General features: G+C 38.4%; 1 protein-coding gene across 3 annotated transcripts in view; it reads left to right on the top strand.

Annotated features, from left to right (window-relative positions):
* LOC135217147 (max dimerization protein 1-like) overlaps nt 1–15,479 on the top strand; it is a 677,794-nt gene that overhangs the window by 10,324 nt on the left and 651,991 nt on the right. For all 3 annotated transcript variants that reach the window (XM_064252858.1, XM_064252859.1, XM_064252857.1), the window contains exon 2: nt 8,465–8,564. In XM_064252858.1, coding sequence (XP_064108928.1) covers nt 8,465–8,564 — 100 coding nt within the window. The remainder of the gene's footprint in view (nt 1–8,464; nt 8,565–15,479) is intronic.

Raw genomic sequence — 15,479 nt, 5'->3', positions numbered from 1 at the left:
AATTTGTTTTGTTGGTATCCCTTATTCCTGTTCATGTACCGTTGGATCTTATGTGCTTTGGCCTTAAGTCCTCTGTTTTACATCTTCTATTGTGTTGCTTAGTCCCCTCTCTTGTACTATGTATTTCTCGTTGAGTTCCTCCCTTGTTTTCTTGCTTCTCAGCCTTTTTTCTGCCATCTCTTTCAGTTTACTCAAGTCAGATCTCATCACCATGATTTGCTTTTCTAGGCGCCTTTTCCAAGGAGGTTGCTGTTTTGGTTTCTGTTGGGTTGGTTGTGCTGGTGGTGTTCGTGTTCGAATCCCCATCAGTTCTGCTACTAATCTTGCTCCTGCATATACCAAGTTATTTGTTTCTGTGATACTGGTGGTGTGTATTATGCCCATTATTTCATTGACCTCACTTGTTTTCTCCCTTAATTTCTTGGTGTTGTAGGCTTTCATGGAGGGGATCTTTGTTCTCTCTGTATCTGGCTCCATCCATTGTCTAATCTTTTCTACCCATTCCGTCCTGTCTGTTACTTCGTCGGTGTTTCTTCGTGTGTCGTTGTTTGATACCTCATCCTCCCTGTCGTCTTCTGTGGCATCGTCTCTCAGTTCGTCTTCTTGTAATTCGTTGTCGTGTGACATTTCCCTTTCCAGTTCTTCTCTTTCTGTTGGGGAGAGCCAGTTCTTTTTCTTTATGTTCCTTACTTGGTCTGCCAGCCTCTGCTCTGTTTGGGGGGTGTTATTTCTCTCATTCCAGATATTGACCAATCTTCTTCTATATCCTCTCTCCGTCGGGTTGCTTCTGATGTAGCATCTCCATATTTCCTTATTTTCTTCTCTTGTCCATTTCTTCCTTTTTGCTTTTGTAGCTCCAATCTCAGGCTGTTGATTACTGTCGTTGTGGTGATCAGTTGCTGGATGACGACCTCCAAATACCTGACCATCTTCCCCTTCAATTGGGTTGAATACCTGGTTGCCGGACGAAGCTCCTCTGTTGCCAGAGGTTCCATTTACGTCGTTGTCGTTTATTCCTTCATTTCTTTCCATCATTGCTGAGTTTTGCTATTTAACCCATAGCTGGACCCTACCCCATCAGGGATAGGTACTCATTTACAGCTGAGTAGACTGAGGAAATTATGGTAAAGATCCTTTCCCAAGGATCTTTACCCATCCAACGACTGACCAGCCCCAATGTTGCTTAACTTCACTTAAGTCCATTGACGACCTAACCCACTCCTCTACGGCGCCACATATTATTATTATTATTATTATTATTATTATTATTATTATTATTATTATTATTATTATTATTATTATTATATTAATAATAATATCTGTAAAGAGAAGATTCTTCAGAACGAAGTGCCCAAAGGAAAGGGAAAAATAATGAATAAAAAAGCGAGAAAGTAGAGAAGAAAATAAGTTTTGGATTAATGTGGGTCGTTCTTACGAGTGGTTTTTTTCCCCCTTTTCTTTTTAAATTGTTGATAGGTCGCAATGGCACCCTTTAGGAATACTGGTGCCGAATGCTTAATAAGCCAAAGGGGGTTTCACCAGCCTTGGTAAACCCATTACTCCCCCCCCCTTTCTCTCTCTCTCTCTCTCTCTCTCTCTCTCTCTCTCTCTCTCTCTCTCCTGTCTCGTTGCAGTCTGCCTTTTTTTTCATAGAGTATGAGTATTTAGGCCTAATCTAAATAGTCAGTTATTGCCTCAAAGAACAATCCTCCTCCTCCTCCTCCTCCTCCTCCTGTCTAATATGAGCCACAAAGTACTCGCCGCTTATAAAGGCCGTTGGGACAGCCCCAAAATTCCATTACGTAGCCCAGGCCTGAAAGAAAAGGAAAGGACTTCAGACCTGGTTTTGGGATGTCATGGTAGCTACCATGCCACTTGCATTTCTTGAGACCAAAGACCTAGCAGTTTCTGAAACTCACTTGTGTGGGCTTGTTTTAATACAGTGTAGCACTGAGTTTTTTTTCATTATCTTTGATGCTCTCAAACAATGTACTAGAGAAGTTTCTCTCTCTCTCTCTCTCTCTCTCTCTCTCTCTCTCTCTCTCTCTCTCTCTCTCTCTTCAATACAGTGTAGTACTGATTTTTTTCTCATAACCTTTGATGCTCTCAAACTGTGTGCTAGAGACGTCTTCTCTCTCTCTCTCTCTCTCTCTCTCTCTCTCTCTCTCTCTCTCTCTCTCTCTCCAGTATCTTTAATTGATTTTTCTGTTGACTCAGTTGGTTTCTAGCTCATGTGTTACCTTTTAAGCCTCTCTCTCTTTTTCTATGGTGTAATTGATTGCAGGCCATTGCAGGATTGCAGTCAGCAGTCTCTCTCTCAATCACGTAACCCTCAATCATGTAACCCTCGCTCTATGATGAACAGGGTCAGTAAAGAAACTGTATGAACTCGTGCATTACTGTAACCAAGGTGTCTCTGTGCTTTAGACTAACCTTTCTTGAAATCATCCTTGCCAGGCTATTGCTGCCAATTAGTACTGTACGTTTTCTAACGCTGTGTAAATTATAATGGTCTATATTATGATAATTGCCAGACAGTTATTACCATGTACTTTGTGACGCCATGTGATAATCTTGGGAGCTAGTAATTCTGCAATTCTGAAAAGTCAAGGACTTCAAGCACTTACTGAAATAAAAGTCAGACCTCTACTAAACTTGATTTTCCTGCAAGAGAAATCCGAATTAGTTGTTAGAAGAGATATTTCAATAAATCCTGATTCGTTTGATCAAGGATTGTATTACCTATCTGTTATTGTATCCGTGAGAGCTTGACTTGATATATCTGCAGCAGACGTAAACATTGATGATATCTCTTCATTCCTGGTCTTCGATTGCGAAATTATCATCCTGCAGTATTAGCAACTTCCGTTTTTCAAAGCTTCTGTTGTCGTTCCAGTATTAAATTAATGTTTCCATCTGGTTCCAGTCCATGCTTTGTGACATCTTTATTCTCTTCATCAATGACAGCTTTGGGAGTTCTTTTCATCTGACGAATCGCTGTTCCTACATTTCTTTGCGGTGGTGCTAATTTGAATACACACACGTGTGCATATATAAAGTAGTTCACTGAGAAAGCGTGATAATGAGATTGTACATATATTGTACTTTATCCTTCTGATAACCCTCAACACCGTTTTCATTTAATAAACTGCTGAGAATCAGTTGAAGTATAATGGTAGGCATATAATGTTATTTACGAAAATGAAAAAGATAAGAACCATGTTTAAAGATTAAAGAGAGAAGAGAGAGAGAGAGAGAGAGAGAGAGAGAGAGAGAGAGAGAGAGAGAGAGAGATTCCTTCTTTTTACCTGAAAAATCCTCAATCATCCTCAGGATATTCTTTCTTTTTACCTGAGCATTAAAGCACATCCAAATATAGCTAATTTCATTAACAACGAAGGGTTAATTTAGCCTTTGGATTATTATCTTTCTCGATAGACAGGGAAGTATATCACTAACATTCCCCAAGTCAGTGATGTACTCTGATAACAATTATTTATAATTAAGGTAGTGTCGATAATTGTACGTTATTATTAGCTTAATCAGTTAACTTGAAATATGATTGGTCGTGTTTTAATTTCTGTATTCCGTTGTAGAGGCTTTTAATATAGTGTTTTAATTAATATCAGAGGGGACGAAGAAATGTCTTTGTTCGTCCAGAAAGAACAAATTAAGTAAGCATTATTTAACGGAAGAAATAATTTTTGTTTTTTTACTTTTTTATTTTTACAATTTTAAAACTGTACTCTTTAATGTTGGCACTTCGGTTTCTCTGCTCAGATCTTACTTTCTGTTGACAGATTCATACAAAGTTCAACTTCTTTAATCTTTTGTTTGATGGTTATAATCTCAAATGTTATCGTTGCAATGCACGGTTTTGTTGTTAAAACCTCACGATCGGTTGTGAAACCTCAAGGTTGTTTAAGGATATCTTTACCGGTGTTGTTAAAACCGGGCGGTTTTTATAAACTAACCGCGCTGTTTTACCGATAAAACTTTCATGGTCATATGTCAGAATATTCAAACTGATGCTGATTAATTATTGTCTCCCGTTTTTCGTAGGATTAGTTAGTGGCTGCAAATGCCAGCTTCGGGTAAACTCTAATGTCCTATAAATGTGCTCTGTATTGCTTTAGCAATGATTACTTTAATAAAAAATATTTTGCAATACAGGGGAAAGATGCCCATAAAATATTGACCTAAGAAACAGTCAAGCGAGCCTTTTCATTTTTTAGTTTTGTAGTTTTTTTCTTTTCAGATTTTATTAAGTTACCGAATTTAGATTTACTTTCTTATATTTCACGGAAACATTGAAACGACATACCTAATGAAAACATGCAAAACACGTAAATGAATCCACAATTCATTGTTTTTCAAAGTGCACTAAAGCGAACAAAAGAAAATATAAAAAATTCGTTCCTGAAAAAAAAAAGTGTGGGCTGTTGTAATCCCACGTTAATCTCATAGCCTATATACTTAAAGTCCGGAAAACTAGGATTAACCAGTTTGACTAGTTGTGCTTATCATTCCGATACACTTCCTGAATCGTTCTCTCTTTGAAGGAGTGTTTCAATCCTTTACTACACCCCGTAGGAGGGCAGTGTCGTCAGTGCACCTCACATGGTGGGCAGTGTCGACAGTGCATCTCACATGGTGCACTGTAGGCATTACTTAGGGTCCTTGCAGCGTCCCTTCGGCCCCTAGCTGCAACCTCTTTCATTCGCTCTCTAACAGTTGTACCACAATGCAATTGCGAAGTTATCCTCCTGTTACACCTTTCAAGGCTTCTTATTGCCAGTTTCCGTTACACCGCTGAATGACCTCATAGGTACCAGCTCTTGGCTTTTGGCCAAAATTCTTTATTCCAATCCTTTACTACAGGAGGTGAATCCATCAGTTTGCCAACTTCTATGATTTATCCTTCCCCCTACAGTATCCCGATGTCTTCGCCTTGGAACATTATTCAAAAAGGGGATAAGGAAGAAAGCCAGCCAGCCAGCTGGCGAGATTAGATTTAGCCTGACGTTGAACTTGACAATTTTGCAGGGGAGGGGGTTAGGGGAGAAGGCCGCTCTCCCCAGGAAATGTCAAATACCGACAGCATGTAGGTAGCTACGCGGGCCATAAAATGTCAGCGGGGTAAACTCCTGACGAAGACCGCTTTTGCGTTTGGAAGGAGGTAGATATAACCGCCCCCCCCCCTCCCCAAAACGTAAAGCAGGGTGTGGTAAGGTCTCTAGAGATGGAAGTCGTGCCAGTGAGGTTTTTCGTTTTTCGTTCGAATACGGTTCTCTTGTTTGTACAAGCCTTAATGCGGAAAACGAGGTCGTGTTGAATTACTAATACGATGTGCTTGTTTGTGATCGTAACCGCTGCTTTTGGGTGTCATGTACGTTTGTGACAAAGCTCTCTCTCTCTCTCTCTCGTGCTCATCTCTCTCCTCTCTCTCATTTTTTCCTTCGATTATTCCTGGGTGTGATTATTTTGACTTGGAATATAATTATATATATATATATATATATATCTTATATATATATATATATATATATATATATATATATATTATATATATACACATACGTACATACATACACGTAAAGCTATGTAATCATATTTATTCAAGAGATTCTAGTATAATACATACATTCATAAAATCATTCTTTATAATTTATGTCTCTTCTTTCCTACAGGGGCATTAATTCGCTTCACTTCAATTTTTATTCATATTTGGTATTTTACTTCATTTCCCGTTCTGCTATCTCAATTTGCAAGTCAGTAACCTGCGGTCTTGCTCCAGGCAAATGGTAACTCATTCTTTGGGACGTTGTGGCATTGTGTTCGACGGCGATAATATTTATGATTTAACTTTTTTTGCGTCAGCTACCAACTGCGTAATTTTTTATCCGAAAGGTTGTAACGGAAAGAACTCTTAGGGTCGTTTCTCGACCTACGACCTCAGGAGGTCAAGGTGAATCTTCATAGAATGACCCCAGATTTGCACGTAATTCATAATCGGAAGAGACAGTCGCGGTTTTTGAGAAGGGTGTTTTCTGCAGTAACTGTCTCGTGATCGGTTTCTGTCTTTTCTTCAATGTTAAATTAGTTTCATATTTATTCTTCATGTATACGAGTCCCCTGTTCTAAAGAGGCCATATGTATTGCTTTAGTTTCAGATACTTAAATTATGTCTGCGTTTGTCGTATAGCTTTTGTTATTTGATATTATGCTTTTTGTTTTCCTTTTTATATATCAATTTATTTATATAGTATATGCATTTTGTTGAGAAGCTAATTTTACAATGGCATGGTCTCTTGCTGACTTGTTCCTAATAGATATTTCCACAGTGTAATAATAATAATAATGGTATTTGGTATATACTAGACAATAAAGGCGTCAGCCATTTCTCGTTTTCCATAAAATAGAATATTTCAGTATCATTGATATATATATATATATATATATATATATATATATATATATATATATATATATATATCTATAGAGTGATTTACCAATGTTTTTTTTGATAAGTGAACAGGTCTTTAAGCCTGTATGAGCTTCGAGCTTATGGACTTAAAAAAGGTCAGTTTGTGTATATATATATATATATCTATATATATATATATATATATATATATATATATATATATATATAAAGGTTTTTTTTTTTTTTTGCCACGAAGGAAAAAACGAAAAAGCGAGATTGCCGAGTACTTTCGGTCCTGTTCGGACCCTTTGACCGAAAGTACTCGGCTATCTCGCTTTTTCATTTTTTCCTTCGTGGCAAAAAAAAAAAACTTTATTTATACATAGCATCACGTTTTATATACTTCGTGATCAAGTTATTCATATATATATAGTATATATATATAATATATATTATATATATAAAATTCATATTATATATATGTTATATATATATATATCATATATATATATAATATATATATATATATATAGATATATATATATATATAATTATGTATATATATATATATATATTTTATTTATATATAATTTTAATTATAAAGGGAAGTTGCGTTGTCTAAATAAGAGGAGAGGAGGGGTCGACAGTCGACTTGGTAATGTGGAATTAGGCAGTACATAGTTAATTACGTACCGGTTCAGGTGAGGTGCTCCAGTCACTTGTGAGCAGCAGTAATGAAAGGTTAAACTTGGCTCTCTCTCTCTCTCTCTCTCTCTCTCTCTCTCTCTCTCTCTCTCTCTCTCTCTCTCTCTTTTGCAAAGCACTAGCTTTCATTGACATACAGCCTTCTTCAGGTATCGAATCGATGTTTGTACTTCGTAAATCAAAAATTTCTGGAATCTAAACCATCCCGTCTCATTGAAGCCTAATACGAGTAATGTGAATAGACACAAAAAGTTGCGTGGCTATTTTGTGATTATTAATATATATGTGTGTTATAGTAGTTTTCATTTCATGTACCACTCATACCTCTCGTCCTGGGTTCAGCTGTGAGATGATCGCTGCTGTTTGGCTGAAAGCTCTAATTTTGGGATGATAGATTTATTTCCCACGTGGAGACCTTGCTGAATTTGTCCTAATTTTGTTGGTGTCTGGGTCTTGAGATTTCAAATATTACTTTTTCCAAGCTATTCCAGTGCCTCCAGTGGTTGGGGCTCATTTAATTCAAACTTACCATATCCTCGTTTATTTCCTCATTTAATTGCTCTCTGACGTATCTATTAATGTATTTATACATCCATTTTTATTTTTATACTTACTTTTTTATTCCCCATATTTGATCATTCAGTTTTCTTACTCGGCTCAGACTTTCCTTTCCCGGGATTGTTTATTTTTGTATTATTTATTCATTCATTTGATTAATTAATTAATTAATTTATTTATTTATTTAGTTATTTATTTGATAATTCATTCATATATTTATTGGCGTATTTATTCATGTATTTATTTATTTATTTATTTATTCATAATTTTACTGACTGGTTAATAAGTATTCCTACATTTTGAATATTGCGTCTTCTCGAAACTGACGTGACAGGTTTATGACCAGCATCTTGGTCAGTGAGATTGCACACATACATACCCAATTAATCATCAAAGACAAGCAGTAACTTCCTTTTTGTTTTATACTTACATACCCATGTAGTAAAGATAATCAGTAACTCCTTTTTTATATCCCTTACAGAATCAGCAACATTCCATACGTACATACCCATGTAGTAAAGATAGTCAGTAACTCCTTCTTTGTTCCCTTGCAGAATCAGTGAGATTGCATACTTACTTACCCATCTAATAAAGCCGATCAATAACATCTGTTTTGTTCCCTTGCAAAAACAGTAACATTGCAGACTTACATACTCATTTAGTAAAGACAATCAGTTACTCCTTTTTCGTTTCCCTTGTAGAAGTTTGATTGCATACTTGCATATACCCATTTAATATAAACAGACAATAACTCCTCTTTTGTTTTCCTTTCAGAAATGGAGCATGGGTATGCCTCTACCTTACCGATGCCCGAGCACTTCAGGTACAAAACGTCTAAGCGATCTCGATCGAAATCAAAGCTACAAAGTAATAGGTAAGTGTTTTTGTCAAATTTCGTTTTATTTATTGATTGGTGCTTATTGGGGGGGGGGGTTTTTTTTTTTTTTTGGGGGGGGGGGGAAAGCGGCCGATTTGCACAATGATACTTTGGAGAGGTTATATTTCTCTCTCTCTCTCTCTCTCTCTCTCTCTCTCTCTCTCTCTCTCTCTCTCTCTCTCTCTCTCTCTCTCTGCGCGCGCGCGCACACACACACACATATAGGTGGATTTGTTATATGCACACATACACACACACACACACACACATTATATATATATATATATATTATATCTATATATATGTATAGGTATATATAATATTCATATCTTTTCGTTCTGTGCCTGTGATAAGGTCTCTTAATTAAGATGTGGTATTTTATTTGCCTAATATATATATATATATATATATATATATATATATATATATATATATATATTCACACACACACACACACACATATATATATATATATATATATATATATATATATATATGTGTGTGTGTGTGTGTGGTGTGTGTGTGTGTGTGTATGTGTGTGTATGTACGTATGTATGTATGTGTATGTGTGTGTATATATATATATATACACCCAGTCTGGAGTTTGGGTATTGATTCGTCTGCTAATTTAGGCTCAGAAATAAAGTTTTATTTGTATTGAATTATTTGCCGTGCACACGATTTTAGTACCAGTTGGTTACTAAATGAGAAGTGTTTAACAGTTAATCCAGTTACAAACCACAATATTATCAAGCGATGACTAAATTAAAGGTTGTTTACAGTTTGTCCAGCTACCAAACACAAGATTTTTCTAGTAGCTAAATATCTGCCCTAACAACAAATCACCGATCCCGTGTTTTAGGTAGAGACCATGTTTAATCCACAGCAGAAGAAAGGAGAAAAATATTGATTTATTGTTAATGTGATCTGGCCTTACGACGTAACGGTACTGGGCGCCACGTTGACCTTGGGACTATTGGAGCAAACAGCGCGTAGCTCATATTTGAGCGTAATTACTTCTCGGAAAAGTTTCATTTGCGTCTCCGGTCGGTGACCGGTCTCACCTGTTCACTCTGATTCAGGTGTCGGGGTATAGGTAAGTCAGTGTCTTACTTTCTGAAGTTACTATATTTGCTGTCTGAAGTCACTATCTTACTCACATATGTCACTTCCTTTCTTACATACAATATCTTACTCTCTTGAGCCACTTTCATACGCTCTGAAGTCAGAGTCTTACTCTCTTCAAGTCGGTTTCTTACTCTCTGAAGTCATTGTCTTACTCTCTGAAGCTACTGTCTTTTTATATTAGGTTACTAAATGTCTTATTCTCGAAGTCACTGTGCTACTCTCCTAAGTCACTGTCTTACTCTCCTAAATCATTGTTTTACTCTCAAGTCACTGTCTTACTTCTCTAAGTCGCCGTCTTACTGTCTTAGGTCACTTTCTTACTCTCCTAAGTCACTGTCTTACTCTCAAGTCACTGTCTTACTTTCGTCAATCACTGTCTTACTCTCCTAAATCACTGTCTTACTCTTGTTAGTCACTGTCTTACTGTCAAGTTACTGTCATACGCTCCCAAGTCACTGTCTTACTTTCCCAAGTCACTGTCTTACTCTCTTAAGTTACTGTCTCACTCCCCTGAGTCACTGTCTTACTCTTAAGTCTTTGTCTTACCTCATAGGTCAATAAATCTATATCTTACTCCGCTATGTAATTATATTACTCTCAAGTCCCCATCTTTCTCTCTCTCTAAGACTACTCGATGTTATTTGGGTCATTCTGGGTTTAAATTGATTAATTAAACTTGTTCTTTTCCCCAATTGATGGGTTAGCTAACGTAGTGTGGATTAGAGGTCAGGGAGGTTGGATCGAGCTGACACCCATACGAACCTGGATTGGAATATTTTCAGTTAAATAAATAAATATGAATGGGCATTTCTTGATGTCGAGTTCATGACACACACACACACACACACACTTCATACTCTGGGGAGTAATTAGGCTATACTTGTAAAGTTGCCGGTTATGGCATCACGGAAATAAATGCTGACGTGTAATAATATCCTCTTCATTGTGATCAAGTTGATGACACAGTGAGTTGCCAAGTAATGATTTCTTTGTGTGCTGGAAGTTGACATAACGCCAACCGTTTATTATTTAGGAATCAAGGAAGAAACTAGGGCGAACTCTTGGGTCGCAGTTCATAGGAATTTTTTATTTTATTTTTTTTTTATTTTAGATTTTTATATATGTATAACGGTACGTGTGCTGTCCCCTACGTAACTTTTCACTTTCTGATGATAAAGGCCGTAAGGTGTCGGATAAATTGTCCACTTCCGTATGGTTTGTTGACGAATGTCGTTAAACTCTCAGTCTGCCATTTTTTCTTGATCCATTTACTGCCTGCATTGATTTTATGATCTGTTTGAACCGTTATATTTTACGTTTCCTCAAAGCGAATTTCAGGAATCCGAATAGTTAGAATTTTAAAAGACAATTGTGGAATACATTAATTCCCATGTTTCATTAATAGTCTCTCTCTCTCTCTCTCTCTCTCTCTCTCTCTCTCTCTCTCTCTCTCTCTCTCTCTCTCTCTCTCTCTCACGAAACGAAGCGGTAGGGAATGTAACGCAAAATAAAAAATTATTCTTTCCGAACACACGCAGATTACGAAAATGCAGTTTTCGTTGGTCTCCTTCGTTGTAAACGATTGGTTTATAAAGTCACAAGAAGGAATTTGCAAATATCTTTCAATCAAAAGTAATACTCGTCCGTAAATTCAGCTCCGGACACGAACCACAAGATAACCGATCCAACTACATTCATGGACGACACTGCAGACACTGCAAGAAATCGACTTCACGGAAGGAAACAAATGAATGAATAAGTGATGGAGGAGGTCATCGGTATTCACAGAACTAACTCAGCAGCTGATCTAGACCAATTGTCGTCTGCATTGTTATCGAAGTCGCATAGACAAGAAAAGAAGAAAGTCATCTACCTCCTGTGGTGGTAATTCGTAACAGTGACATCGCAGAAAGTTGCCTCCAGAAGTCAGCCTCAACTGTGTCTTTGACGTCCCTCCTCATAAGGGTAGTCCTCATTAGGGTAGGCTACCTTAGAAAATCATAAGGAAATCAATCATGGGGACATCTAACCGGTAATGATCTCCCAGCCAGCCAACCAACGTGGCTTTGCCGAGGTGAAGTCTACACTATCCCAGCAGATTAACCAGACAATCGAAAATCAGATATCTGGGAGTAAGGAGCGAAATCTATACTATTTATCTTGGCGTCCTGTCGAGGCTCTTGGTATAGTAGACCACTTTATGCTATGGAAAGAGAAAATCGACTAAGTGGACCTGTAGGCACCTGGTTTGGTTACACAATTTCCCCCCTTTGAAATCGAACGCTTCAGGTATCTGCTAATGGAGCACTAGTATCCAAACCAGCCTACGGTCGTATCAGGTGTCGTGCAAGGAGCGTTCCTCGGTCCTGTTATCTTTAATGTCGCGTTTAGCGATAATTGCTGACGAGTCCCGCTTCTCGACCGCATTAGGCTTGATCAGGAAAACTAGTTTCCAAATGAAGTAGGTAATGTAGTATATATATCCCAGGGCATAGAGAGAAACAAAGCAGCTTTTAATGGGGACGAATCACTATTTCTGACCTCCTGACGTGAACTCATGTCTACAGGATCATAGCAGACTGTCGTTAGCTGAAGTCATTGATACCAAGAACACTTTCAAAAAGATATCTCACGCTATGGGTGGTGTTGGTTAGACCAGTTCAAAGATTTCATCCTCAGTATGGTTCCCTTACCCCGATAACTACGGCCTACTTGGTTGTCTCGAGCGCGTGCTACATAACTTTTGAAAAATTGTAACTTAATTGACAGAATCAAAAAGAAAAATTATATGTAATAACAAATCCTTCGTGCTAGCCATGTCAAGAGCTGATAATCAGCTCAGTGGTCTGGTAAACTTATGTTAATAATAATAATAATAATAATAATAATAATAATAATAATAATAATAATAATAATAATAATAATAATAATAACTTGCGTGATCTTTATTATGTTAAACTAATTAGCGGCGAAGCCACAGTAGATATATGCATAGAAAATTGCATACATCTGCAAAATCAGAGAGAGAGAGAGAGAGAGAGAGAGAGAGAGAGAGAGAGAGAGAGAGAGAGAGAGAGAGAGAGAGAGTTTAGTTCCAAATCCGCCAGCACCCCAGTTCAGAGCCGAATCCTCTGCCATTCAACTACACCATCATCCTAGAAGCGGTGTCAGATGCTCTCTGGCCCAACCAATGATAGTAAATCATAGCCCTGGCCGAAATTGCCCTGGCATCATCATTCATTTTGATCTCGCTGCCTCTCTTGACTTATGGGCCTGTCTTCCTCACAGCATCTCAGCCATTGCAAAGCAATCAGTGAACATATTTCGGCTAAATATAAGTCAGAGTCACTGCATGTCTTGGCGGATGGACTGGGATGCATTGTCACTGGTCATTTCAATGGCCCCTTGAACTCAGAACGCTGGCTAAACTTAATTCGGCATGTTGTTACGCACTGCCAGAGATTTAATACCATTGCTTGCAATAGCTGGAACATACAAAGTCAGGTTCGCATTTCTTGCAATGACTGCAAATATAAGTTCAGGTTCACGTCGCTTGCAATAACCAACAAATGCCAGTTTCACATTTCTTACAATAACATCGCAAGTAATGTGAGGTTCACATCGCTTGCAATAACTGCAAAAATAATTTTTGTTTCACCTAGCTTGCAATAACCAACAAATAAATGTAGGTTCACATGTCTTGTAATAACTGCAACAAAAATGTCCGGTTCACATTGGTTGCAATAACCAAAAAATGTCAAGTTGCAAGTAGTTGCAATAACTAAAAAAATGTCAGGTTCACATTGGTTGCAATAACTAAAAAATGTCAAGTTCACATTGGCTGCAATAACTATAAAAAATGTCAGTTTCACATTGCATATAATTGCAACAAATAATGTCAGTTTCACTTTGCTTGCATAACTGCAGCAAATAATGTCAGGTTCACATTGTCTGCAATAACTGCAACAAAAAATGTTTCGTTCACATTGCAACCAGTAAAGCCGGAAAATAATGTCAGGCTCACAGTACCTTCAATAACTGCAACAGGTAGTATCAGGTTTCACATTACAAGCAGTCCAGCGAATAATTACTGATTCACGTTGCTTTTAATAACTACATAAATGTCAGATTCACACAGGGAAAGTGAGGTACAAATAAAAATACAGGGAACTCTCTCTCTCTCTCTCTCTCTCTCTCTCTCTCTCTCTCTCTCTCTCTCTCTCTCTCTCTCTCTCTCTCTCTCTCTCTCAACTGTTACAAATTATATTCGGATCCATATAGGGCAGGCTAGGGCCACGGCGAGGTAATTCTCCATCCCCGGAGGGGTGGAACAATCTACAGGTACAGGTAAAATCTCTCTCTCTCTCTCTCTCTCTCTCTCTCTCTCTCTCTCTCTCTCTCTCTCTCTCTCTCTCTCTCTCATGGACTTTTGGCGGCTTGCTCTCCGCACGTCACAGTTAAGGGACGCAACTTCAACGATAAATTGAATTATATGCATTGTGTGACGACATTCTTGCAAGAGAGTGGTTATTATTATTATTATTATTATTATTATTATTATTATTATTATTATTATTATTATATACACGTTAGTGGGAAATAAAGCTTGAAGGGGTAAAGAACAGAACCAAGGACTATAAATAAATATAAATATAATAGTTATATCGTGAATTCCTATCTGGACACTACAGTGCGTTTTTCGGCATGTTTGATTTTAACGAATCGTGAAAGAAATGAAACCCACTAGTAGCGCCTCAGTGGCGTGGTCGGTTTGGTCTTGGCCTGCCACCTCGGTGGCCGCGAGTTTGATTCTCGGGCATTCCATTGAGGGGTCAGAGAAGTGTATTTCTGGCGATAGAAGGTCACTCTCGACGTGGTTCGGAAGTCACGTCAAGCCGTTGGTCCCGTTGCTGAATAATCATTGGTTCCATGTGACATAAAAACACCATACAAACAAACCCACTATACTAGATTCACATCAACCGTGCATTTGAAGTCTAGGCCAGTCCCTTACGACGCTCCTGATTGGCTGTTGATAAGCCAGTCACAGGGCTGGAAACTCTCAGTCTCTCGAGAGAGTTCACATGGTTAGGATCTATGTTCCACTGCTCCTGAGGATGCGTCTTTCAGGAGAGGTGGAACATACATCCTACCTATGTGAACTCTCGAGAGAGACTGAGAGTTTCCAGCCCCGTGACTGGCTTATCAACAGCCAATCAGGAGCGTCTTAAGGGACTGGCCTAGACATCAAATGCACGGTTGATGTGAATCTACTATAGTGTCTGTAGATGAAGAGAATATAACTAAAGCGCATAATCCACTTGCATGAAACCGAGCGGCTGCGCAAAGGTCCGAATCCTGCGAGCTCTAGTCACTAGTACGATTCTCGTGTTTGTTTTGTGAAACGGCAGGGACGCGTTGCATGCAATCCTCAACCCTCCCCTCCCCTGGTCCCAGAAGGGGGAGGTGGTGGGGTGGGTTGGGGTTAAGGGAAATATGAATGAGAAGCGTTTCAATTAATACGGCCATAAATTTTTATCCACCTCTGGGTTCCCGCGGCCTCTGTTTTGTCAAGATAAAAGGCCGGAAACAATGGGGGGAACGGAGCGATAGCAGGAACTTTTTGGGGGTGATTTGGCCGGGCCCGCTCCCTCTGTGATCCTCCCCCCTCCCCTCCCCTCTCTCTCTCCCTTCCTCGGATGAGGAATCTCACCGCACCCCCTCCCCTGGGTTAAAAGAACCTCCTTTTTTCCACCTCGAGGGGAAATTTATGGGTGACATGTC

The sequence above is a fragment of the Macrobrachium nipponense genome, chromosome 7 (genome assembly GCF_015104395.2).
Source record: "Macrobrachium nipponense isolate FS-2020 chromosome 7, ASM1510439v2, whole genome shotgun sequence".
Taxonomy (NCBI): domain Eukaryota; kingdom Metazoa; phylum Arthropoda; class Malacostraca; order Decapoda; family Palaemonidae; genus Macrobrachium; species Macrobrachium nipponense.
The sequence above is the reverse complement of the archived record's forward strand: the minus strand, read 5'-3'. Positions and strand labels throughout refer to the sequence as shown.